This window comes from Myotis myotis, unplaced genomic scaffold (assembly GCF_014108235.1).
Source record: "Myotis myotis isolate mMyoMyo1 unplaced genomic scaffold, mMyoMyo1.p scaffold_m19_p_28, whole genome shotgun sequence".
Taxonomy (NCBI): domain Eukaryota; kingdom Metazoa; phylum Chordata; class Mammalia; order Chiroptera; family Vespertilionidae; genus Myotis; species Myotis myotis.
This window is the reverse complement of record NW_023416333.1, coordinates 674,418-700,879: the sequence shown is the minus strand read 5'-3', so window position 1 is coordinate 700,879 and position 26,462 is coordinate 674,418. Positions and strand designations below refer to the sequence as shown.

At 44.0% G+C, this 26,462-nt stretch overlaps 1 protein-coding gene across 4 annotated transcripts in view; it reads left to right on the top strand.

Moving 5' to 3' along the window:
* Window positions 1-26,462, top strand: part of LOC118649174 (zinc finger protein 239-like) — a 219,845-nt gene that overhangs the window by 101,095 nt on the left and 92,288 nt on the right. For 2 of the 4 annotated variants that reach the window (XM_036295990.1, XM_036295989.1), the window contains exon 1: window positions 6,749-6,819. Coding sequence is in view for 2 of the 4 variants with exons in the window: in XM_036295988.1 (XP_036151881.1) it covers window positions 2,325-2,339; window positions 6,693-6,819; window positions 14,356-14,429; window positions 15,937-17,859 (2,139 nt within the window). In the remaining 2 variants the exon portion in view is untranslated. Of the gene's footprint in view, window positions 1,525-2,197; window positions 2,340-6,692; window positions 6,820-14,355; window positions 14,430-15,936; window positions 18,009-26,462 lie in introns of those variants that run through there. The other 2 variants (XM_036295988.1, XM_036295991.1) reach the window with 2 other exon arrangements.

Sequence of the window (26,462 nt, the reverse complement as noted above, 5' to 3'; positions counted from 1 at the left end):
AGAGGAAGGGAGAGAGATAGTTAGAAATATCGATGAGAGAGAAACATCGATCAGCTGCCTTCTGCACATCTCCTACTGGGGATGTGCCCGCAACCCAGGTACATGCCCTTGACCAGAATCGAACCCGGGACCTTTCAGTCCGCAGGCTGAGGCTCTATCCACTGAGCCAAACCGGTTTTGGCATACACAGGTCATGTCTTGAGAGTAAATACAGTTTCAAAAAACTCTAGAGAATATCTGTATTCATGAAATACTGAAAAATAATCAAAATTAAAAAATGGTGATGAGACTAAATAAAGTGGTAACAGTTATTATAACTTTTAAATATTGATTTTTAAATTATTATGTTTCCCAAATATAAGGAATACTTACAGGAGACATTATACATTATGGTCAATAGCCCATTATCTAGATTATAGGGACTACTAAATTAAAGACATTCATTTCAAAATTCACTCTCAGAACACAAAAACTTCAAAGACTATAACTTACAAACAGAAAATTTTTATCCCTTAAAAAATACCGGATAAAAATATCTCCTCCAGTGTGTTAGATGGGATCTTATCTCATCAGGGGCCTAACCATGAATGGATCTAGGTCTGTCTCTGACACCCCATCCACCTGCTTCCCTAACTCGAGCTGCCTCTCCCTTCAGCTGGGGAGACAGGGAGGGCCTGAGAGAGCAGGCTGCCCTTCCCCTCCCCTATCCTCACTGAGGATTTAAGGATCCAGGCAAATCAGAGGCAGAAAGTTTCTGGTTTCAAACCCAATCTGCCCGCCTTTTGAATTCTCTGTAAATTCAACATAAGAATGTGCTCCCGTCTTGTGAAGATCCTGGGAAAGACCCCTCCCTGGGACACCTGCAGCTGAAGGGCAGACCAGCCAGTAGCTCTAAGCACAGCCTCTGGGAGCTGGGAAACTTCTGTGTGAATTCCAGGTTCCTCCTCCCTCTTTATGCTTTTGCCACAGCTGCCATTTACTCGCTAGCACCCTAATAAAGGAACAGCCACTCTATCTGGGGTGCCCTGTGCCATCAGAGGGCACCTGGCCCTTTCCTCCCTTTAAAGAAGTAAAATAAACGCCCTCCCTCTGCTCCTGTCTCTTCTCTCCCTTGTGAATCCTTTCGCAGCCTCGTCCCCAGCCAAAACCCTGACAATGACGTGGGAACTCCCCCAGGAAGGGCTGCCCCTGTGGGAGGAGGAGCGGGGACCCGGGGCTGCCCCCTCGCTCCTGCCCCGCCCTCCCTCCCTCTGTCCCTGCACAGGCCTGGCCGCCGGGCTCGGCCCCGCCCCCATCGCGGAGTCGCTCAGCTCAGGCTCTGGCCCCGCCCACCCCGCAGGGAGGCGCATGCGCAGTTCCTTGCAGACCCGGAAGCGGCTGTGGAGGGGAAGGTGGCGGTTCCCCCTGAGGAGGGTGTTTGTCTTTAAAGCTGACGCTCCCGCCCCCCTCCCCGCAGGGAAGGCTGAGGGCGCTGCCGGCGCTGAAGTCCTTGTTGGGGTCCCCGCCCCGGAGCCTCTCTCAGCGGTGAGTCCGCGCCCCGGGAGGCTGCGCGGTGCGGGCGCCACGTTCCTTTGGGAGGAAACGGAGGCCCGGCCCGTGGTCTCTCCGCCTGTGGCTGTGGCCACCGCCTGCCGCGCGGTTTTTCTGCTGAAAACCGTTCCCGGGGCCGCCGGTCCTCCCCGCGGGGCTGAGAGTCTGGGTCAGGGGGTTCCCGCCCTTTGCGCCCCTCCCCCCGCCCGGCGCTTCCGCCCAAAGAGCCCGGATGGCTCCCGACCTTGGGGGGTCTGCACCCCCTTCCTAGGCCCACCGCAAAGGCTTGGGAAACCTGCACGTGTACAAGTTCCTGCTTCTCCCCTTCCCACTCCCCACAGGTCTCAGGGCTGCTGGGTCCGGTGTCTGGTACCCAGCGCCCCTGAAAACAGCTCTGGGGCAGCCTGGGAGGCCCCAGGAGGGAACTAGTTAAAGATGCCAGTCAGGGCCCCCAGGGCAGGCTTTGTTCAGGGAAGGTAAGGGGTGCTCTGTTGGGTTGGGGGTTCAGCAGAGCAGCACATGTGCTCATTCCTATAGGAGTTTGTGGAAATGTTTGACACATGAAGACAGAAAAAACACCTCAGTGTGGTCTCCATGTAGGAGCTCATTGTTCCTCACTCTGTCCTGTGACAAAGGACAGGAGGGGTGGCCTTTTCTTCATTTGCAGGTCCTTCTGACTGTGTGAGGGGAGCTGATTAACAGGCTGTGGGGACGCCTCTGAAGGCACATTCTGTGACTCCTAAAAATATTGTCTCCTGAGGAAACAACCCAGACCCCATCAGGACCAAAACACAATGGCTGCTTCTCAGGTAAAAGATGTGTCCTGGGTCAGAGGCTCTGTTTGCTTTTCCTCTAACATTTGTGATATATTTATCTTTCCCTCAGGCCTGTGTCCCCTGTCCCCTCTGCTCCCCTGTTGCACTCTGTCCTGTTACCTACAGCTAGCTCATTCTCAGTGCTGCTTTTCCCTCCACTTTGTCATCCCTAAACCCTCCTTCCTGTCCCTGCTCTCGCTTACCCAATTCTTTCTCCGTGAAGATCTTTGTTTTTTGTTTTCTTTTTACCTAATTTGAACCCTTCCTTTAATAATCGCCAATACTTGCTGGGGTCCAACCCCAGCAGGTCCAGGGGTCCCCAAAGGTGTGGACGGAGTCGGTGAAGAAGGAATGACACAGAGGCAGCGTTCAGGTGATCATCATAGCTGTCGGTGAAGATCTTTAGATCTTTCCAGGAGAATGTCTATGTAGGCCTTTTATTCTACCTTCCTTTATTATTTCTTGTAATGTCTGTATCACAGGTTTTTTATTTCTTTGTTTATAATTTTTTTGGGTTTTTTTTTTATTGATTTCAAAGAGGAAGGGAGAGGAAGAGATAGTTAGAAACATCACTGAAGAGAGAGATTCATTGATAGGCTGCCTCTTACATGTCCCCCACTGGGGATCAAGTCCGCAACCCGCCCATGTGCCCTTGACAGAAGAAAAACCTGGGACTTTTCAGTTCACAGTTCGGCTCTCTATCCACTGAGCCATACTGGCTAAGGCTGCATTATAGTTTTTTGATAACAGAAGCTTTGAAGTGTTTTAAAATCAGGAAGCCTAAAGCGTTTAATTTCATACATTCTTTTCTTGATTGAATTGGTTGCATGGAGTCCTGTGACATTCACATTAATTTTAGAAATAGCTTTTCTATTTCTGCCAATAGTGTCAGCAGTTTCTATATTTCACTTTTTTTTTTTTTAAATATATTTTATTGATTTTTTACAGAGGGGAAGGGAGAGAGATAGAGAGTTAGAAACATCGATGAGAGAGAAACATCGATCAGCTGCCTCCTGCACATCCCCCACTGGGGATGTGCCCGCAACCCAGGTACATGCCCTTGACCGGAATCAAACCTAGGACCTTTCAGTCCGCAGGCCGACGCTCTATCCGCTGAGCCAAACCGGCCTTGGCTTCCCTCACTTTTTTATATATATATTCTTTTTATTTCAGAATGGCAAGGAGAGGGAGAGAGAGATAGAAACATCAATGATCAGAGAGAAGAATCATTGATCAGCTGCCTCTTCCACACCCCTCACTGGAGATCAATTCTGAAACCTGGAGCGTGCCCTGACCAGGAATGAAACCCCGCCCTCCTGGCTCAGAGGTCAACGCTCTACCTCTGAGCCTCATTGGCCCGGCTATATTTCTCTCCTTTTTCCCAGAGCCTTCTCTGCCTTCATTTTATGCAGCCTCCACAAGGTCAGGAAGCATTCCCACCTTTATTTTATTTATTTATTCATTTTTTAAAAATATATTTTATTGATTTTTTACAGAGAGGAAGGGAGAGAGATAGAGAGTTAGAAACATCGATGAGAGAGAAACATCGATCAGGTGCCTCTTACACATCTCCTACTGGGGATTTGCCCACAACCCAAGTAATGCCCTTGACCGGAGTCGAACCCGGGACCTTTCAGTCCGCAGGCCGACGCTGCATCCACTGAGCCAAACCGGTTTCGGCAGGAAGCAGTCCCATCTTTAATTAATGACTCTCAACTACTCAAAACATCCCTTTTATGACAGATCCACCTGGGAAGGCATCCATGTCTAACATCTCTATTGGGATGGGGTCAGAGGCTCTTGTGTCTTGAAGAAGGGAAAGGCAGGTCTTAGTTAGTTTCAAGTGGCTGCAGCATCAGCTCATGATCGGGAGTAAGAAAATGCACATTTTACTGCTCAGAATAGCAGTAAATGAAGAGACTTCTTGCTCAATAGAATAGGGGGAAAGTTTTGGTACTCAAATATACTGTTTGCTTACAGAACATGAGAGGTATCCGTGGGTTGGCACTTGCAAGAATTAATGTTTATTTGTGATCATTTCCACATAATGATTTCTTTATTGAGATATTTTTGGCAGTAATCTCACAGCAGTGGTGACCTGACTTCCCGTGTGCCTCAGTCACCTGATACCCATTGTCTCACTCCACCTGATGATCCTGTGGCAGAGATACTCCCTTCACTGTAGAGTTAATAGTCTCCCTTTCTCAGGAACAAGGGTATAGTAGGGGTTTAATGAAAGATGTGCAAAGACCTCATTCACATCTGGAAATGTTCTTCTTCTTAGTTTGTGTTTGCTTTGGAAAATGAAGGACTTACTTTTATTTCCTACGGATCATTGGCTTTTTCATGGGATCTTTTAAACAATCAGACCTTGAGTCTTTAATTTTCATTATATTCTATACCAGTGATGGCGAACCTATGACACGTGTGTCAGAGGTGACATGCAAACTCATTTTTTTTGTTGATTTTTCTTTGTTAAATGGCATTTAAATATATAAAATAAATATCAAAAATATAAATCTTTGTTTTATTATGTTTGCAAATATCCAAAAATTTCTATAGGTGACATGGCACCAGAGTTAAGTTAGGGTTTTTCAAAATGCTGACAAGCCAAGCTCAAAAGGTTCTCCATCACTGTTCTATACTCACATGAGAGACATACCCTACATGATTACTTTTTGTATTTTCTAGAAAGTTTCAAAGAATGTTGTTATTAATGCATGTTCAGTTTCATTAAATTTCTACAACATAACTTTCCACTAATGATACATAAGAATTTTGAAAGAAATGTACTAGTAAGAAAAATTAGTTCCCACAGTCTGGTGTGGATTAGTGGTGAAGTGTTTGATTCCTGGTTTAGGGCAAGTAGGTCCTGGGTACATGTGGTAGGCAGGCAACCCATGCGTCTCTGTCTCTCACATTGATATGTGTGTGTGTCTCTCTTTCTCTCTCTCTCTCTCTGTCACCCTTTCCCTTTTGTGCTTCTACCTCCCTGCCTCCCACTCTACAAAACTCATTGGAAAAAAATCTCCGGAGGTGAGGATTTACAACCACACAAAGGAAACAATATGTCTTAACTTGTTTTGTATCCTTATGTTTCTGTCCTTATTTTGCTTATAAAACAAAAAGGGGATCATACACAAATACATTCATGAGATTTACGGAATCACCTAACCATCTTGATTTCATACTTATAATATGTGTGTCTCTGTGCCTAAATTGTTAACATTATTTCAAGTATTTTTTCAAGTATATTTGTATGAATTTCAGAAAGTAAGAGAGAGGTAGAGAAAGATAGAAACATCAATGATGAGAGAGAATCATGGAATGGATGCCTCCTGCACACCCCACACCGGGGATCGAGCTGGCAATTTTGTTGTGTCCAACCAGTGACATCTTGGTAAATGGGTCTGCACTAAACCACTGGGCCACACCAGTTGGACCAGGCAGAATAATCTTGTTCTAAGATTACTCATAGTAAATTTCCAACTAGGATTATGGTTCTTATCTGTCCTATTCCATGAGAACTGAATTCCATTAACAAAACCTTTTAGTTCAAAGTTCTGTATGAACTTTATTTACTGTGTTTTCTTTTTCTGTGTATTCAGAAGTATGGCACATGATTTGGAAACATGGGCATCACAAGTAAAAAGTGAGCTTGTGACACGTTTGGAAACACAGGCCCCATCTCATAACCTGGATCAGAATCTGTGTCTTTACAGAAGTTCATTTTGTTGTGGTTTGCTTCAACTAGAGAAGTCCGTAAACTCCAACCCATCATTGCATTTCCATCTGAGAAATATACCCCACTGGCCCTGAACGATGCAGATGCAGCACTCAGAAATCCATATGCTTGTATCCACGCCTCAATTAATTAATTAATTTTTTAATATATTTTTATTGATTTCAGAGAGGAAAGAGGGAGAGAGAGAGAGTACGAGAGAACAATGTTGAGAGAGAATTCGTGATAGGCTGCCTCCAATACACCCCCTACTTGGCATTGAGCCTGCAACCCCGGCTTGTGCCCTTGGCAGGAATTGAACCTGGGACTCTTCAGTCTGCAGGCTCACCCTCTATCCACCTGAGCCCACTGAGCCAAACCAGCTATGGCCATGACTTAATTTTAAAGTTTATTTTCTTATATAGGAAAATCTGAATCCTGGATCTATGGACATGTGTCATCCTCTTTTGTCAATGTTAGAACACATATCAGAGAATGTTACTGGGGCAAAGTTATCTGATTCAGGATACTCCCCTAGGTCCAAACCTCTTCTGACACTGTTTTCATGTTGGGTGACTTTGTGAACTCTTCTGGTGACCTCTTGGTAAATGTTTCTTATCTTTCAGGGACCAGTGACCTTCAGGGATGTGGCCATAGATTTCTCTCAGGAGGAGTGGGATTTCCTGGACCCAGCTCAGCAGAAATTGTACCTGGATGTGATGTTGGAGAACTACAGCAACCTGGCCTCCCTGGGTGAGGATGACTTCCTTCCTGAGTTCCTACTCTACCCGCAGGTTTTTGTTTCCTTTATGATTTTAACATCTCCATGGCCTTCTCTTTTCTGTGGTAGATTCTTGCTCTCAAGGAACACGTTGGTCCATAGCTGGTTTGGCCCAGTGGATAGAACACCGGCCTGCAGACTAAAAGGTTCCAGTGTCGATTCTGTTCAAGGGCAAATGCCAGAGTTGTGGGCTTGCTCCCCAGTATGGGGTGTGAAGGAGGCAACTGATCAATGATTCTCTCTCCTCATTAATATTTCTGTCTCTCTCTCCTGTCTTCCTCTCTAAAAGGAATAAATATATATAGTTTTTTAAAAAGGAACAAATGGGGAATTCCTTGGTGTAGAAAAGAAACACTTTTTGATGTATGTGAATTAGGAACTCAGTGTTTGCACACATTACATTTTGTCTACACTAATGAAGGTAATATCAGAAAGTAATATTTAAAAATCATTTTCTAGAATATTCTATAGTCTACACTAGAGGCCTAGTCCACGAAATACGTGCATGAGAAGGGTCCGTAGGCCTGGTCTCCGCCCTCCCCACTCCTCCTTCCCTCCCTCCATTAGTGCCCCACTGCTATCTCTGCTCTCCATCCTTCTTTTGGACCGGCCCCTGGTGGTCAGCGCACATCATAGGGAATGATGGAACTCCTCTCCGGGTCATACTTCTGAGAAGACAATTTGTATATTAGCCATATATGTGTTTGTGTGTGTGTGTGTGTGTGTATGTATGTATATATATGTAATCTAATAATAGACAAATAGGATAATTGCCTGTACCTTCACTACGCCTCCCATTGGCTAATCAGCGTGATATGCAAATTAGCCACCAACAAATATGGCGGTTACTTTTCATACGTAGGCGAAAAGCGGATTAGCGAAGACTGAAGGCGGCTCCAGCGGGAGCGAAGGCCTTGGTCCTTGGTGTCGGAAGAAAACCGGTGCCGGCAGCCAGGGCAAGGGAAGGCCTATTGCACGAATCTTTTCCTACAACAGGCCTCTACTGTGTGTGTGTGTGTGTGTGTACATACATACATACAGTGGGGCCTTGACTTACGAGTGTCCCGACTAACGAGTTTTTCGAGATACGAGCCATCTCTCTGCTGATTTTTTCCTTTGAGTTGCGAGCTAAAATTCGGGTTACGAATCAGCTTGAAATACCCCACCGCTTAGTTGGCACAGCGAACATCACAGTGAACGCCACTGATTTGACATATGAGTAATTTGAGTTACGAGCTCCGTCACGGAATGAATTAAACTTGTATGTCAAGGCACCACTGTACATACATAAAGGTATACACACACACTAGTGCCCTGGTGCACGAAATTATATATATATATATATACTAGTGGCCCGGTGTCCCTCAGCCTGGCCTGCAACCTCTCTAATCTAGGACCCCTAAGACATCCGTCTCGCAATCTAGGACCACTGGTTCCTATCTGCTCACCTGCCTGCGTGCCTGATCGCCCCTAACTACTCAGCCTGCCCTCCTGCTTGCCCCCAACTTTCCCCGCCTCCCCCTGCCAGCCTTCTCACCCCCAAGTTCTTTCCTTGCCGGCCTAATCACCCCCAACTGCCCATGCCACTGACCTGCTTGCCCTCAACTGCCCCACCCACAGCCGGCCTAATCGCCCCCAACTGCCCCCCTGCTTCCCTGCTTGCCCCGAAGTGCCCCCCTGCTGGCTTGATCATCCCCAACTGCCCCCGTGCCAACCTGCTCTCCCCCAACTGCCCCGCTGCTGACCTGATCGGCCCCAACTGCCCCCCCTCCCCCGCCAGCCTGCTTGCCCTCAACTACCCCCGGCCTGCCTTCTTGCCCCAATTGCCCCCATTGCTGGCCTGCTCGCGCCTAACTGCCCCCCCTTCCAGCGTGCTCATTCCCATTTGTCCCCTCTGCTGGCCTGATCACCCCCGACTGCTCTCCCCACCTGGCCTGATCGGCGCTAACTGCTTCTGCCTCAACCCTGCCACCATGGCTTTGTCCGGAAGATCTCCCAGTCTAATGAGCATATTACCCTTTTATTGGTATAGATTAGTGGCCTGGTGCATGAAATTTGTGCACAGGAGAGAGGGTTTCCCCCAGCCTGTCCTGCAACGTCTCCAATCGGGCTCCTCGGGGGATGTCTGACTGCTCGCCCACAATTGGCCACCCTGTTGTTTTTTTAATATATTTTATTGATTTTTTTTACAGAGAGGAAGGGAGAGGGATAGAGAGTTAGAAACATCGATGAGAGAGAAACATCGATCAGCTGCCTCCTGCACACCTCCTACTAGGGATATGCCCACAACCAAGGTACATGCCCTTGACCGGAATCGAACCTGGGACCTTTCAGTCCACAGGCTGACACTCTATCCACTGAGCCAAACCAGTTAGGGCTCCACTTGCATTTCTTTTTTTTTTTTTTTTCTTTTTTTTAAAATATATTTTATTGATTCTTTACAGAGAGGAAGGGAGAGAGATAGAGAGTTAGAAACATCGATGAGAGAGAAACATCGATCAGCTGCCTCCTGCACATCTCCTGCTGGGGACATGCCCGCAACCCAGGTACATGCCCTTGACCGGAATCGAACCTGGGACCTTTTGGTCCACAGGCCGACGCTCTATCCACTGAGCCAAACCGGTTTCGGCATCCACTTCCATTTCTTGATGATGAATGAGTTAAACATCGTTTATTATGTGTATTGCGCATCTTTACGTCCTATTTCGGAAATGTGTATTCAGTCCCTCCACCCATTTTCAATCATACTGTTTGTCTTTTTGGTGTAAAGTTGTGTGAGTTCCTTATATATTTTGGATCTTTAGCTTTTGAGGATGTAGCTTTGCTGGGTTTTTGTTGTTATTTTGTGGTTTCTTTAGATATGTCAAAATTATTCTTTTGTAGTCTCATTTCTTTAGATTTTGGGTTCTTTATTATGCCTAGGAAGATATATGGAAACCAGTATTTTAAAGAGTGATGGTAATGTTCATTGAGTATGCTTTCTTCCAGTGTTTTCATGGTTTCAGGTCTCATATGTTTGTTATTAATCCTTGCTGAGTTCAGTTTAGTTCCTGTTCTTTGAATGGGGTCTAGTTTTAGTATTTTTGCATGTGTCTGTTTCATTTTTGTTTAACTACTTGAACAACTGAAGAATTGGCCTTTACCTATTGTGTGTTCTTGCCTTCTATCTTACAGATTAGTTAACCCTATAGCTTTGGACATTTTTAAAGTTGTGTTACTTTTTTTTTCATGTTGATTTTTTAAAAGGTGTTTATATATTCTGGATATTAACTACTTTTCTGATAATATGCTTTGGGGATATTTTTTTTCCATTTCACAGCTTGTATTTTTAACACACTGACCATTTGCTTTAATGTGAATAATACTTTTATACAGGGTATAATGCCTTTTGACTATTTCATTTTGTTTACCTTTCCGTTTGGTGTTAAAATAAACAAATCAAATGTCATAAAAACTCTTCTATATGACTAGACAGATTGGCTCAGTGGATATACTGTCGACTTGCGGACTGAATGTTCCTGGGTTCGATTCTGATCAAGGGCACGTGAGCAGGTTGCAGGCTCCCATCCCCAGAAGGGGCCATGCAGGAGGCAGACAACCAATGAATCTCAATGTTTCTATCTCTCTCTCTGTCCCTCTTCCTCTTTGACGTCAATAAAAATATATTAAAAATAAAACAAAAACTTTTCTATAACTTTGCTTTTAATAGATTGAGTTGTTATTAGCTTTATGTTTCTATCTTTTATCCATTTTGGTTTAATGTTTGTATATGGTGTTTAATAACAGTCCAACTTCACTTATTCTTTTACATGTAGACATCTCGGTATGTCAACCCTATTCGTATATGTGAGAGTATCTTTTATTTCTTTTGTGTGGTATGAGCATCCTGTAGAAGATTGTTTTACCTCATGCATGGGAAGTTGTAAATGCACATTAGGCTTATATATATGTATAAGCTCCCATCCCCTCTGAGAATCGTCAGTCTCTTCCATTTCCTTGCCCCTGATTCTAGTACATTCACCAGTTTATTCTGTTTATTAAATTTTTTGTTCATTTGATTTTTAGATTCACTTGTTGATAGTTATGTATTTACTTTTTTCATAATTTTTTATCTTCACCTTTAACTTCTCCTTCCTCTTCTGAAAGAATACCATTCAGTATTTCATATAATACTGGTGTGGTGGTGATGCACTCCTTTAGGTTTTTCTTGTCTGTTAAGCTCTTTATCTGACCTTCAATTCTAAATGATAGCTTTTCTGGGTAGAGTAATCTTGGTTATATTTTCTCGCTATTCATCACTTTGAATATTTCTTGCTACTCCCTTCAGGCCTGCATAGTTTCTGCTAAAAATCAGCTGACAGGCATACGGGTGCACCCTTGTAGGTTACTAACTGTTTTCCTCTTGCTGCTTTTAAGATTCTCTCTTTGTCTTTTACCCTTTGCATTTTACTTATGATATGTCTTGGTGTGGTCCTCTTTGGATTCCTTTTGTTTGGGGTTCTCTGCTCTTCCTGGACTTGTAAGTCTATTTCTTTCACCAGGTAGGGGAAGTTTTCTGTCATTATTTCTTCAAATAGCTTTTCTATATCTTGCTCTCTCTCTTCTTCTGGCACCCCATAATTCGGATGTTTGTACACTATCTTCATATTGGGTGTGTTTTGCTTCCTCGTATTTCAAATCTGTGACTTGATTCTCGGTATCCTCTAGTGTACTATTGAATCCCTGTATATTATTCTTTATTTCAGTCAGTGTATGCTTAATTTCTGACTGGTCCTTTTCCATTTTTTGTCATTTTCATTGAGATCCTTGAAGGTCTCTGTAAGTTCTTTGGAGGTTTTTAGAAGATTCTTGAGTAACCTTATAACTGTGGTTTTGAACTCTATATAGAGTAGTTTGCTTACTTCCATTCCTTTCATTTCTGACATGTTTCTTTGTCTCCGCATTTTGGCTGCTTCCCTGTTTGTTTGTATGTACTACGTAGCTGCTCACTCTCCTTGAGTTGATAGCGTGGCCTTGTGTAGTAGGTGTCCTGTTGGGCCCAGTGACTCAGCGTCCCCAATCACCTGAGGTAGACACTCTTGGTGCACCCCTTTATTGCTGTGTGCACAGTGTTGTTGTAGTTGACCCTTGATTGTTGTTGGCATCACTGGGGGGACTTGACCACCAGGCCAATAGCCAGTGCTGTCCAGCTTTGACTACAGTGGGTGAAATACTGTGCAGGAGACACCCTTATGGGGCAGGACTTACTTCATTGGTGATTTGGTGCTCACTGAGTATGCCCCTTGAGTGTATCACTTATGGATGTGAAGAGTTGTAATCTGGTATGGTCTCACACTGACCACTGGATACACTGGCTGTTGGACCTCTAAGGAGATGAAAAGTGAGCCATTGCTTGGGGCACCCAACAGGAGCTGCAGAGGGATCTGCAGATTCCTTCTCTTTGTATTAGGTTTGGAAGTGCCCAGATGAGGTCCAGTTGTGACGCAAGGCATGCTGCCATTGCTGCCAGTTCTTGGGCCTTTTTTTTTTGATAACTTTAGAGGTCCCTGACCTAGCTGAAGATTGCTTGACAGGTTTTAGGCTGAGAATGGACAGGCCTTTCATATGCAAAAGCCACTGCCCACAAATTGGGTGTGGCATTAAATTGGGTAGGGTGGGGTCTCAGCGAATCTTCAGGCCGGAGCAAACAGCAATGGCTGCCAATCAGCGCTGTACCTGGGAGATCCCAGCAAAGGAACCAAGACCGGTGCAAGCACCTCTGTTTGGAAGAATGTTTCCTCTGTGTTCCTGCCCCGATGCCAGATAGTCCAGTTTTTTTTGTTATATATCTGTGTCCCCCTGACTCTCACAAGGCACTAGAGCTCAGAGCAATCGGAAGCTTGTATCTCCCTCTAAATTAAAAAAGCAGCACACCCGAGTACCAGCCCATTCCACGCCTCTGCACCTCCTACCAGTCTCAATGCACTTTCTTCTTTACCTCTCTACTCAGCCAGCTTTGTGGCCATTCTGGATGATAATTGTTCTGGATATTATTTGTAATTTTGATGTGGCTGTGGGATGCAGCAGATTACAGGTGTTTACCTATTCTGCCATCTGGTGCCTCTCTCCCAGGGAAATTCTTTGATGTTGAAGATGTCTTTCATTAATGATTCTACTGTATTTTTTAATTCGTGTATTCTGTTTTTCAGTTGTTCCTTTCATGGTGGAGTTTGTAAAAATACTTTCTCATTGTATTTTCATTTTGGTTCTATAATATTTCAGTGATATTTTATAGTTGTCTTTTTTCTCCTTTTCGGCTTTAATATATGTAGTTCCATTCCTTTTTTTACAATATTTTTTTTTCTTTCAAATTGTTAATGTGATGTATCACGTTTATTGATTTTCAGATATCGTACCATCTTTGCATCCCTGGGATAAATCCAACTTGGTCATGGTGTATGATCTTTCTGATGTACTGCTGGATCCGATTTGCTAAGATTTTGTTGAGGATTTTGGCATCTATGTTCATGAGGGATATTGGCCTGTAATTCTCTTTCATTGTGTTGTCTTTACCTGGCTTTTTTATAATATATTTTTATTGATTTCTGAAAGAAAGCGAGGGGGAGATAGAAACATGAATGATGAGAGAGAATCATTGATCGGCTGACTCCTGCATGTCCCCCCAGTGGGTATCAAGTCTTATACCCAGGCATGTACCCTTGACTGGATTTGAACCAGGGAACCTGCAGCCCACAGACAGACGCTCTATCCACTCAGCCAAACTTACTTATTCAGGTAATTATTATCTTTCTATTGATGTAGTCCCAGTTTGTTTATCTGATGGTACACTTTTTCTGATTCTATGCATGCCTTGATATGTTTTGTTGAGATTCTGGAATTATAAACAACCAGGCTTTTGAACATCCCTTCTATAGAAGAAAACAAATAATAACCATCTGTGGCACAAATTCTACTTTCATTGAACACTGTTTTGATTCCTGTATTCTTCGTTCCATTGTCTGTTTAATTTCATATTTGAAATGTTCTCTGTGTCTTCCTCAGACCCATGGTATCTTTTCAGGCTTGATACACATCTTCCATATTGCAGTCTTTGTGGTGCTCGAACAATTTATCATTGTCTCTTTATAGCAGCCACAACAGGGCACTCACTGTGTACTGCCATTCCCTTCGCACTCTGTGTCATGCACAACAAACACATGTTCTTGAAGATGCTTCAAAACAGTGAGATCATTGAACACGCACTTCCCTCATCTCTATCTCCAGCAAAGAAACTGGGAATTGGAAGTGTTGTTATATTATTGCCATTGTGTGACAGGAGGTTTGATCAGGTATCATGGGCAGATGTTAGCAACTCTTTGCCCCTATTTGATGTGAGTTTTCTTCCTTGTACCTATCTTGAGCTTTCTTTGAATTCTTTGCTGGCTCTTAGAGTACTCCAAAATGTCAATTGGTCAATACTTCCTGTGCACTTACCTGATTGTCAAAACTGAAAACTTGTTTTCTTTCAGCTATACCATCTAAAGATAACCATGACTTTATGCCAAAGCCCGGAATACAGGATTTATTCCCTAAAATAATACTGGTAAGATATAAAAGGTGTCGCTTTGATAATGTACACTTAATGAAAGCCTTGGAATTTGAGGAAGAGTGTGATGAGAAGGGAGGATATTAATATAAACAGAACTAATCTGGAACAATTATCATAATAAATTTCTTGTTACCTAACCATGTCAGGTGTACTTTGGATTTGGGAAACCTCCCTTATTAAAGTCAGTTCCATTGGCTGATAAGGGTGTTTCTGGACATGAAGGTTGAAAACAACTTTTTACTGGTAACCAATCTTGGAAAAGAAATCTAGAGAAACTAGTAACTCATGTATTCTCTAGAGTAAATAATCATTTGAATTGTTTTAAAGGTAGAATGGGATTAAACTTTCATTATATCATTTCTATGAGGTATAAATTTATAGTGTATCTATATAATAAAATGTGCTCAATTTGGCAATCTTTTACGATTTTTTTTGTGAAAAACGTGTTTTTCTTGATTTCAGAGAGTAAGGAACAGGAAGAGAGAGGGGAAAATATCATTGATGAGAGAAAATCATTCATTGGCTGCCTCCTGTATACCTCCCACTGGGGACCGGTCCCCCAGCTGGGTCATGTGCCCACACTGGGAATGAAACCAGGATCTTCTTGTTTACACTTCAAAGCTCAACTACTGAGCCATGCTAGCTGGGCATTTGGCAATCTTTGAAACAAGGATTCATTCTTCTTTCTCTAATAATTAAGGTGTTGTATTTATATTTTGTCTATCACTGTATATAATAAAAACCTAATATAGTAAGTGTTTGGTGGTCCGGTCATCCGTTCAACCAATCAAAGCATAATATGCTAACGATAGATTAAGGACACTCAATTGCTAGCTATGATATGCACTGAACGCCAGGGGGCAGATGCTCCATCCGGTAGGTTAGCTTGCTGCTGGGATCTGGTTGATCAGGACTGAGCAAGATGGGCCGGACAGGCCCTGGCGCCTTCCCACAGTCCTTCTCTGGCTGGCCAAACTGTGGAATCTCTCCCCGCCCCCAATCATGCACTTTTGGGGTCCCTCTGTCTGGCCTGCATCATCTCACAATCCGGCACCTGTCGGGATTTCAGAGAGTTGGTTTCAGCCCAATCCTGCAAAACATTAGAGCTGCCCCCTGGTGGTCAGTGCACTCCCACAAGGGGTAGGATCGCTCAGCCAGAAGCTGGGCTCACAGCTGGTAAGTGCAGCGGCAGTGGCAGGAGCTTCTCCCACCTCTGTGGTTGCACTAAGTATGTCCAGCTGTTGGCTTAGGCCCACTCCCCGGGAGGAGCGAGGCCTACATCGATAGTAGGACATCTCCCGAGGGCTCCCGGACTGTAAGAGGGTGCAGGCTGGGCTGAAGGATACCCCCCTGAGTGCAAGATTTTTATACACCTGGCCTCCAGTTTTAATGTATTAGGATTGCTTTAATGAGTATCACCATATGGTTCTTATGGATCTAGTGTATATGTTTAATGTGATTATAACTCACTAAAGGTCTTTCTGCCTCCAATTATCACCAGAATACACAAAATGGAGATAGCAGTTATCAGTGGATTGAACATTGGAACAAATCTAAGCAAGAGTCATATCTTAATCATCAGACAAGTGAGCTTACAGGGGACCATCGTAAAAGTGGAAAAGTCTTTGACCAAATGTCCTTTCACAATATACGTCAGGTTATTTCTATTGTGGAAAACACACACCAAGGAAGTTGTGTCCACTCTTTTCAGCAGTCTTCAAATTACAGTGGACAAGATAATATTCATCCTGGGGAGGAGACTTACAAATGGAATACTTGTGGTAGAATATCCAGTCAAATATACAATATAAATGGACAGGAAAAAATCTATAGTGGAGAAAAACCGTATATATGTAAAGATTCTGGTAAAACATCTAATTGGCCTTCAGGTTGTACTCTAAATCAGAGAACTCGTATTGGAGAGAAGCCTTACAAATGTAAAATATGTGGCAAAGCCTTTAAATGTCATTCATCTCTTATTGTACATAAGGGAAGAATTCATGCCAATGCAAAATTTTTCAAACTTAGGGAAAATGGAAGAGGCTTTAGTCAGTCCTCAAGACATACTCAACATCATAGAAATAATAGGGATGAAAAGACGTATAACTGTTCAGAATGTGGCAAAGCCTTTAGCCTACCCTCCACCCTTATTCTTCATCAGAGAATGCACACTGGAGAGAAACCTTACAAATGTAGAGAATGTGGCAAAGCCTTTAGTAAGTCCTCCAACCTTAATCGTCATCAGCGTATTCATACTGGAGAGAAGCCTTACAAATGCACAGAATGTGGCAAAGCATTCATTGAGTCCACAACACTTAAACAACATCAAAGAGTTCATACTGGAGAGAAGCCTTATAAATGTACAGAATGTGACAAAGCCTTTAGGATTTCCTCAAGACTTAGAATTCATCAGAGAATTCACACTGGGGAGAAACCTTACAAATGTAGAGAATGTGGCAAAGCCTTTATTAATTCCTTCTCCTTTAATAGACATCAGAGAGTTCATACTGGTGAGAAGCAATACAAATGTACAGAATGTGGCAAAGCCTTTGGGGACTCCTCATCCCTTCGTTATCATCGGAGCGTTCATACTGGAGAGAAGCCTTTCAAATGTAAAGAATGTGGCAAGGCATTCATTTTTGCATCATCCCTTAATTATCATCAGAGAGTTCATACTGGAGAGAAGCCTTATACATGTAGAGAATGTGGGAAAGCCTTCAGCTACTCTTCATCCCTTAATAGACATCACAGAGTTCATACTGGTGAGAAGCCTTTCAAATGTAAAGAATGTGGCAAGGCATTCAGTTTGGCATCATCCCTTAATTATCATCAGAGTGTTCATACTGGAGAGAAGCCATATAAATGTAGAGAATGTGGCAAAGCCTTCAGCCACTCTTCATCCCTTAATAAACATCACAGAGTTCATACTAGTGAGAAGCCTTTCAAATGTAAAGAATGTGACAAGGCATTCAGTTTGGCATCATCCCTTAATTATCATCAGAGAGTTCATACTGGAGAGACGCCTTATAACTGTAGAGAATGTGGCAAAGCCTTTAGCAAGTCCTCACACCTTACCTCTCATCAGAGAGTTCACACTGGAGAGAAGCCTTATAAATGTAGAGAATGCGCCAAATCCTTTGGCACCTCTTCTGAACTTACTAGGCATCAGAGAGTTCATTCTGGAGAGAAGCCTTATAAATGCAGGGAATGTGGCAAAGCCTTTAGCCGGTTCTCACGCCTTACTTTTCATCAGAGAGTTCATTCTGGAGAGACGCCTTATAAATGTAGAGAATGTGGCAAGGCATTCAGTTTGGCATCATCCCTTAATTATCATCAGAGAGCTCATACTGGAGAACAGCCTTATAAATGTAGAGAATGTGGCAAAGCCTTCAGCTACTCTTCATCCCTTAATCAACATCACTGAGTTCATACTGGTGAGAAGCCTTTCAAATGTAAAGAATGTGGCAAGGCATTCAGTTTTGCAGTGTCCCTTAATTATCATCAGAGAGTTCATACTGGAGAGAAGCCTTATAAATGTAGAGAATGCGCCAAATCCTTTGGCACCTCCTCAGAGCTTACTAAGCATCAGCGAGTTCATTCTGGAGAGAAACCTTATAAATGCCAAGAATGTGGCAAAGCCTTCAGTCAGTCCTCACACCTTAGACATCATCAGAGAGTTCTCCATGGAGAGAAGCCTTATAAATGTAGAGAATGTGGCAAATCCTTTGGCTTCTCTTCAGACCTTACTATGCATCAGAGAGTTCATTCTGGAGAAGCCTTATAAATGTAGTGAACGTGGCAAAGCGCTTACCAAGTCCTCATCTCTTAATTATCATCAGAGAGTTCACACCAGAGAGAAGCCTTATCCATGTAGAGAATGTGGCAAAATCTTCTCTGGGTCAGCAAACCTTACCAGCCACCAGAGAATTCATACTGGAGAGAAGCTGTGTAAATGTAATGAATGTGGGAAATCCTTTAGCCTGTCCTCATCCCTTTCTTGTCATCAGAGAGTTCACACTGGAGAGAAGCCTTATGAATGTAGAGAATGCAGCAAATCCTTTGGCAGCTCCTCAGATCTTACAAAGCATCAGAGAGTTCATTCTGGAGAGAAGCCTTATAAATGTAGAAAATGAAACAAAATCATTTATCAGTGTTCCTGTGTTACTGTACAACAGAGAGTTCATAATTGAGAGAAGTTTTTCAGATGTGAGGAGTGTGGTAAGTCCTTGACCAGCTGTGAGAACTTATTGATCATCACAGACTTCATACTGGAAAGAAGCCTTATGAATGTGAAAAACATGAAAAGCCTTTAAAAGCCAATGTATCACTGTACTTGATCAACCTCAGAACAAAAAGAAACCTTGCAGATGTAGAGAATGGGCTAGAGCATTTACCCATAGCTTAAAATTTACATCAGAGATTTTATAGTGGAGGGAAGCCTTATATTGTAAAAAATGTGAGAAAGCCATTAGCCTTTGGTCAAATTTACTGAACATTTTAGGAATCATTCTGAAGAGAAACAGCAGTACTATAAAGTTTTCATCCAAAGATTTAACCATGGTTGAATCGTCATTGAAAATGATAAAATTGAGCCTTAAAAATTATGAGGCATATGTCAAAGTGTATATCCTTATTTGTATCTCATACAACATCTGGTAATTATTATTGGATCAAAGTCCAGCAGATATAAAGAATGTGACAAAGCTTATTTAGTATGCAAACCTTACACGACATCAGAATTCATACTGGGGAGAAACAATACAAATTTAAACAGTGTCCTACAGACTTTAATCAGCATCTGTAGCTTATTCCTCACTTTGGAATTCATTCTAGAGGGAACCTTAAATGTGAAGAACATGGGAGATCATATAGTTAGACCTACAGCGCCAGTCAATACCAGGGATTGTAATTGGATAGAAGTTCAATATTTATGATACAGGAGGAAGGACTTTTATTTATTTTTATTTATTTATTTATTTTTAGCATATTGGGCTTTATTCTATAGGATTGTTAGTTTTTATTTTTTTTGTTGTTTTTTTGTGTTTTTTTTAAATTTATTGCTTAAATTATTACAAAGGGTATTACATATGTGTCCATTTTATCAACCCGCCCTAGACAGTCCTCTAGCCTCCCCTATTCCCCAGTGTCTTATGTCCATTGGTTATGCTTATATGCATGCATACAAGTCCTTTAGTTGATCTCTTACCCCCCTACCAGGAGGAAGGACTTTTAAAATATATATGTAGTTTATAAAAATCCAAGGAATTTATGCCTTAAAATGACTTTAAGATGTAAAAACTTTAACTATGTTATTGCTTATGAATTTTAATGTATCACTGAATTCACACTAGATAGGTAGCCAAAATGCCTTTCGGTATTGCTCTACATCAGAATGTTTACTACAGTATACTCCAAACTTTAAATGTAGTTAGGTAATGTTTTGTATACTTGAATATATCAAAAGAATTAATGTTTCCATATGTACAATTACTTAGAGTGTAATCTCATTTAAATTGAAAACATATGAAGTATTTTCAAAAGAAATTTGATCCTACTCCCATATCACTTGATGTTGCTATATTTTATTCCTGGTGTGTGTGTGAAATCATGGAGTTGGTTGTTTCTGCCTTAAAGATTTGTGAGCTGGCCCTAGCAGGTTTGGCTCAGTGGATAGAGTGTTGGCCTGCAGAGTGAAGGGTCCCTGGTTTGATTCCAGTCAGGGGCACATGCCTGGGTGTGAGCTTGATCCCCGGTAGGGGGCGTGCAGGAGGCAGCCAATCAGTGATTCTCTCATCAATGTTTTTATCTCCTTTCCTCTTTGAAATCATAAAAGTTTATTTTTTTTCATTTCCTATTTCATATTCTTCTCTGTGTTAATTTTTCCCCTCATTTTTCTGCTCAACTGATACTCTTTTCTGCTGTGCTATAATAATGGCATCTAAACCTCTTCCTCTCCCACAGCCCTTCTGGCCCCTGTAGCTTCTGTCCTGTAGTTTGGAATTTTACTAATGCAATCACTGACATCAGAATTTGGCAAAATTTTGCTTTATATTCATGAAGTAGGTAGACCACTATTCTTGTTTTCATGCTGAATCATATAGTTTTGAATATGAATATTTATGGGCTATAATAAATTGGCTTCTGTGTCCTTTATAACTGGAATGATGTTTCTTGTCTTGATTTTTATTTGTATGCTTAAGAATTTCACAGTGTTACCTCATTAACTTCTTTCTTAGGATGGACTCAGCCCATATTAGACAGATTATATTCTCAGTGACTTGAATGTAACTGGATGTTGGTCATTTTTTTCTAGAGGAACCCCACAGACCATGGCAGATTTGCAGTTAAAATTTTTTATTATTTTGCATCAGAAGTTATTTTGTATATTCACAGAATGACCACAGGCATGTTCATAGGCCTGAGCTGTCCCTGGAGTGTTTTCCAAGCTGTCACTGTAAGTTCCATGGATAGCAGGATAGCAGACATTAAAATGAAAGCCCCACATTTACTCTCCATTGTCTTGTGCTGAATTTGTACAAGGTGATAAATATCAGTTCCTATGCATGTGCCACCCAAAAGGACTGACAAAACCATTACAGAAACAAGATGGTCAATATTCTTCTACTTGACTTTCTGACATACCCATGGAGCATTCATATGTATATGTATGTACTGATATTTTGTGGACTGGCTCATCTGGACCAGGGACTTTTATGAATTTGTTCTGTACAAGGTCATACTATGAGATCCTGATCATTCAAAGAGTATAATCCCATCTAGACAATAGTTCCATTTTCTGGTATTGTAGTGAGGAATATTGAGGTGTATTTATGGGAAATATACTTAAGATCCTTTTTCCCTCCCAATGGTCATTATGAAAATAGATGAAGCAGACATTGTTTCTAGGTTTAGAGGACCTTCTGTTTACATTTTGTCCAGATTGCATTTTCTTCTGATTTGGGATAAAAAGCTCTAAAACAGAGGTTTCAACATTTTTTATCTCAGGGCGCACATGGAGTAATTACTGAAATTCTGAGATTATATATTTGCCAATCTTCCAAAAAAAAGTCTGATTTTGATTCATGCACACCACACAGCTATTACTGTGCTGGTCTTTGTCACATTTTATTTGACAGTCAATGAATAATGTAGTCCATGCTATTGACTAAACAGCCAGGTGTTGCTTGACCTAAAAAAGTTTGCACTGCACCGGTTTGCCTGTGTGACACTCCGGTTGATAATCTCTGCTATAAACATATCCAACCCGTCTTGTCTCATCACTCATTTAAGACCACTTTTTCCGTATTGACTCTTTTGTCTGCTAGATGTATCCATTGATATCTATGGGAAGCTAAAGTCCGCTGCTATGACGGTATTTATATGTGGTGTGTTTTCTGGCTTCGGATGGCAATACTAACGGGTGATATTTTATTGGCCTAAAGCAATTAAATACTTATATAGGTTAAACATAATCCTCTAGCCTATTCTAAATTACAAATTTCTAAATAGGTTATACCTTTAAATAAAGACTTCTCTAACACCTAAATGAATACCTATATTCATGAAAATACTAAAAAATAAAATTTTTAAAATAGTGATGGGACTAAATACTGATAATAGTTATCATTTTTATAACTTTTAAATATTGTTGATTTTAAAATTGTCTTGTTTACCAAATATTAGGAAAAGTTACAGGAGAGAGTCTGGATTCGGAGGGAGGGAGTCGACGCGCGTTCGGCTGCGGTCAGTGTGTCAGCTGGCGGCATGCGGTGTGGGCACCATGCCCGGCGGCCCGCTTTGCGATCTCTACCTCGAGGTTTGAGCGCTTTTGACCTTTCCTGCTCGCTTTGTCCCTCACGTTCTCCCCGGGGGATGTGACACACCGTGAGCCTGAGTTGGAGAGTTTGACCCGGGAAATCCTGTGGGAACGCCCCGGCGCGGGCGGTTCTGCGCCTTGTCGCGTCACCGCGCAGTTATGTGACCCGCTCCCGGTCAGGTGCCTCCGATGTGACGCCTGCGCTCGCGAGGGGCTGCAGCTGAGAATAGTCAGCCGGGTGGTTGGTATTTTTGCTCCGATGAAGTCAACGGTTGTCACCGTTTCACGCAGTTGCAGCCGTTTCCCGCAGTTGGAACCGTTTTCATCCACTTGTAACAGCTCGCGGTGGAAATGGAAGCGGGCAGGAGCGTTGGGAATTGAACAGCGTCAGGTTAATGTTGAAGGCTTGATCTCATCATCGTTTGGGGATAATATTATAATCATACCTATTTTATAATGAAAAGAAAAGTAACAGCAGACATTCTACATTAATATCAATGTCCCATTAACTAGATTATAGGGACTACTAAAGTAAAAATATTCATTTAAAATGCATTCCTAGAACAAAAAGATTTCAAAGACCACAACTTCCAACTAAAAAAGTTTATCCCTTGAAAAAAAAATTAGAATGTTTTTCCCAAACTATTGGGTGAAATCTTATTTCATCAGGTGCCTAACCATGAATGGATATCTAGGTCTGTCTCTGACACCCCCATCCACCTGCTTCCCTAACTCAAGCTGCCTCTCCCTTCAGATGGGGAGACGGGGAGGGGCTGAGAGAGCAGGCTGCCCTTCCCCTCCCCCCTCCTCACTGAGGGTTTAAGGATCCAGGCAAATCGCAGGCAGAAAGTTTCTGGTTTCAAACCCAATCTGCCCGCCTTTTGAATTCTCTGTAACTTCACTGCAAGAATGTCTTCCCGGCTTGTGAAGATCCTGGGAAAGACCCCTCCCTGGGACACCTGCAGCTGAAGGGCAGACCAGCCAGTAGCTCTAAGCACAGCCTCTGGGAGCTGGGAAACTTCTGTGTGAATTCCAGATTCCCCCTACCTCTTCATGCTTTTGCCACAGCTGCCATTTACTCGCTAGCACCCTAATAAAGGAACAGCCCCTCTATCTGGGGTGCCTTCTGCCATCAGAGGGCCCCTGGCCCTTTCCTCCCTTTAAAGAAGTAAAATAAACGCCCTCTCTCTGCTCCTGTCTCTTCTCTCCCTTGTGAATCCTTTCGCAGCCCCGTCCCCAGCCAAAACCCTGACAATGACGTGGGAAACTCCCCCAGGAAGGGCTGTCCCTGTGGGAGGAGGTGCGGGGACCCGGGGCTGCCCCCTCGCTCCTGCCCCGCCCTCCCTCCCTCTGTCCCTGCACAGGCCTGGCCGCCGGGCTCGGCCCCGCCCCCATCGCGGAGCCGCTCAGCTCAGGCTCTGGCCCCGCCCACCCCGCAGGGAGGCGCATGCGCAGTTCCTTGCAGACGCGGAAGCCGCTGTGGAGGGGAAGGTCGCGGTTGCCCCTGAGGAGGGTGTTTGTACTTTAAAGCTGACGCTCCCCGTCCCCCTCCCGGCAGGAGGTCCTTGTTGGGGGTCCCCGCCCCGGAGCCTCTCTCAGCGGTGAGTCCGCGTCCCGGGAGGCTGCGCGGTGCGGGCGCCACGTGCCTTTGGGAGGAAACGGAGGCCCGGCCCGGGGTCTCTCCGCCTGTGGCTGTGGCCACCGCCTGCCGCGCGGTTTTCCTGCCGAAAACCGTTCCCGGGGCCGCCGGTGCTCCCCGCGGGGCTGAGAGTCTGGGTCAGGGGGTTCCCGCCCTTTGCGCCCCTCCCCCCGCCCGGCGCTTTCCGCCCAAAGAGCCCGGATGGCTCCCGGCCTGGGGGTCTGCACCCCCCTCCTAGGCCCACCCCCATTTAATAAGGGGTCTGCCTGCCCCGGGAGCACAGTGTCCATGGGGGGGGGGCTCAGGGTGGAGGATGCGGTGTCCCTTAAAGAGGTAACCTGCCCGCAGGGAGGGGCTTTGTGGGCGCGGTGACTGCGGGGGGCGGGGACCCAGGTTGGGGGGTCAGGAGAGGGAGTGAGAGACAGACACGTGGGCGGGAGGAAGGGCAGCGAAGGGTCCACAGAGAGGGGCCCATAGGGGGTGTGGGGGGGACTGGACGGCGACGGTAGGAGTGAGGGGGTCACTTGGGAAAGTGGCCTGAGGAGGAAGGAAGTGGAGACACAGGGAGGAGGGGGAGCCCAGAGAGAGGAAGGGGGGCTGAGAGGGAGCGGGTCCTGGGGAGCAGACGTGGGGGCCTCACAGGAGGAGGCATTTGAGACAGAGACTCTGGTTCAGAGGAGAAGAGTTGGGGAGCGAGTGCAGGGACAGAAAGGGGGGCTCAGGGATGAGGGAGCAGAGGGAGCAGCCCTGAGTCAGCAGCTGTGGGAGCGGACAGACGGGAACAGGCAGCAGAGGGGCCACGGGCGTGGGGAGGGGAGGACGCAGACGTGTGTGGAGATGGAGCCTCAGAGACCGGGAGAAAGAGCCCCTGAAGGGAAGTAGGTTTCAGGAGTTTCATGGTCCAGGTGTAGGACAGACAGAGAGAAAAGGGGAGAAAGATCAGGGGAGAGGGGGACACAGGAAAGGACCACAGTGGAGAGAAAGGGAGCAGGAGACAGAGACAGATCCACAGACAGAAATACATAGTAGTGGGAGGAGGGGAACCCTGATCTGGGTGAGAGGTGAGGTGATGGGGTGTGGATGCTTAAGTTGTGATATATCTGTGGCTTTATGTGTGTGTGTGTGTGTGTGTGTGTGTGTGTGTGTATTTCTATTGATTTCTGGTAGGCAGGGAGAGGGAGAGAGATAGAAACATCAATGACTAGAGACAATCATTGATCAGCTGCCTCCTATTCGCCCTTCACTGGGGACCAAACCTTCAACCTGGCCATACACCCTGACTAGGAATCTAACCATGACCTTCTGGTTCACAGGGACAAGCTCAACCACTGAGTCTTCCTGCCTAGGTTTTTTCCCGTCCCCGCATGCTCCCTTCCTCCCGAGAATTGTCAGTCCGCTCCCTTTCTATACCTCTGATTCTATTCTATTCACTTGTTTATTCTGTTCGTCAGATTTTTTATTCACTTGATTTTTAGATCACTTGTTGATAGATATGTATTTGTTGTCACTTTCTTGTTCATAATTTTTATCTTTACCATTTTGTTCTTCCTCTTCTTAAAGAATACCCTTCAGCATTTCATATTATACTGGTTTGGCTGGTGATGAACTTCTTTAGCTTTTCCTTATCTGTGAAGCTCTTTATCTGACCTTTAATTCTGAATGATAGCTTTGCTGGGTAGATTAATCTTGGTTGTATGTTTTTGCTATTCATCACTTTGAATATTTCTTGCCACTCCCTTGTGGCCTGCAGAGTTTCCTGTTGAGAAATCAGCTTGTAGGTAACTAACTTTTTTTTCTCTTACTGCTTTTAAGATTCTCTCTTTGTCTTTTGCCCTTGGCATTTACAGAGAGGAAGGGAGAGGGAGAGTTAGAAACATCAATGAGAGAGAAGCATCGATCAGCTGCCTTACTGGGGATGTGCCCACAACCAAGGTACATGCCCTTGACCGGAATCGAACCCGGGACCCTTGAGTCTACAGGCCGACGCTCTATCCACTGATCCAAACTGGTTAGGGCTGCCCTTGGCACTTTAATTATGATGTGTCTTGGTGTGGTCCTCTTTGGATTCCTTTTGTTCGGGGTTGTCTGCACTTCCTGGACTTATAAGTCTATTCCTTTCACCAGGTAAGGGAAGTTTTCTGTCATTATTTCTTCAAATAGGTTTTCAATATCTTCCTCTCTCTCTAATGGCACCCCTATAATTCAGATGTTGGTACACTTGAAGTTGCAAAGTCAGCCACTGCCTTAGGCCACCAAGCAGGAGCTATAGAGAGATCTGCAGATTCCTCTTCTTTGTTTGGGGTTTGGAGGTGCCCAGATGAGGCTCAGCTGTGAAGCCATGCAGTCTGCTGACGAGCTTTAGGCTTTCTTTTGGAAGGTCTGGGGTTCCCTGACCCAGCTGCAGTTTGACAGGTTTTTAGGCAGAGAAAGGCCAGGCCATTCCTATGCAAAAGCCTCTGCACACAGCTTGGGTGGGGTTGCAAATTGGGTGGGGTGTGGTCTCAGAGAATCACGGGGCAGAGACAATGGCTGCCAGTCAGCTCTGCCCTGGAGTGGTCCCTGGGTCTCTGTG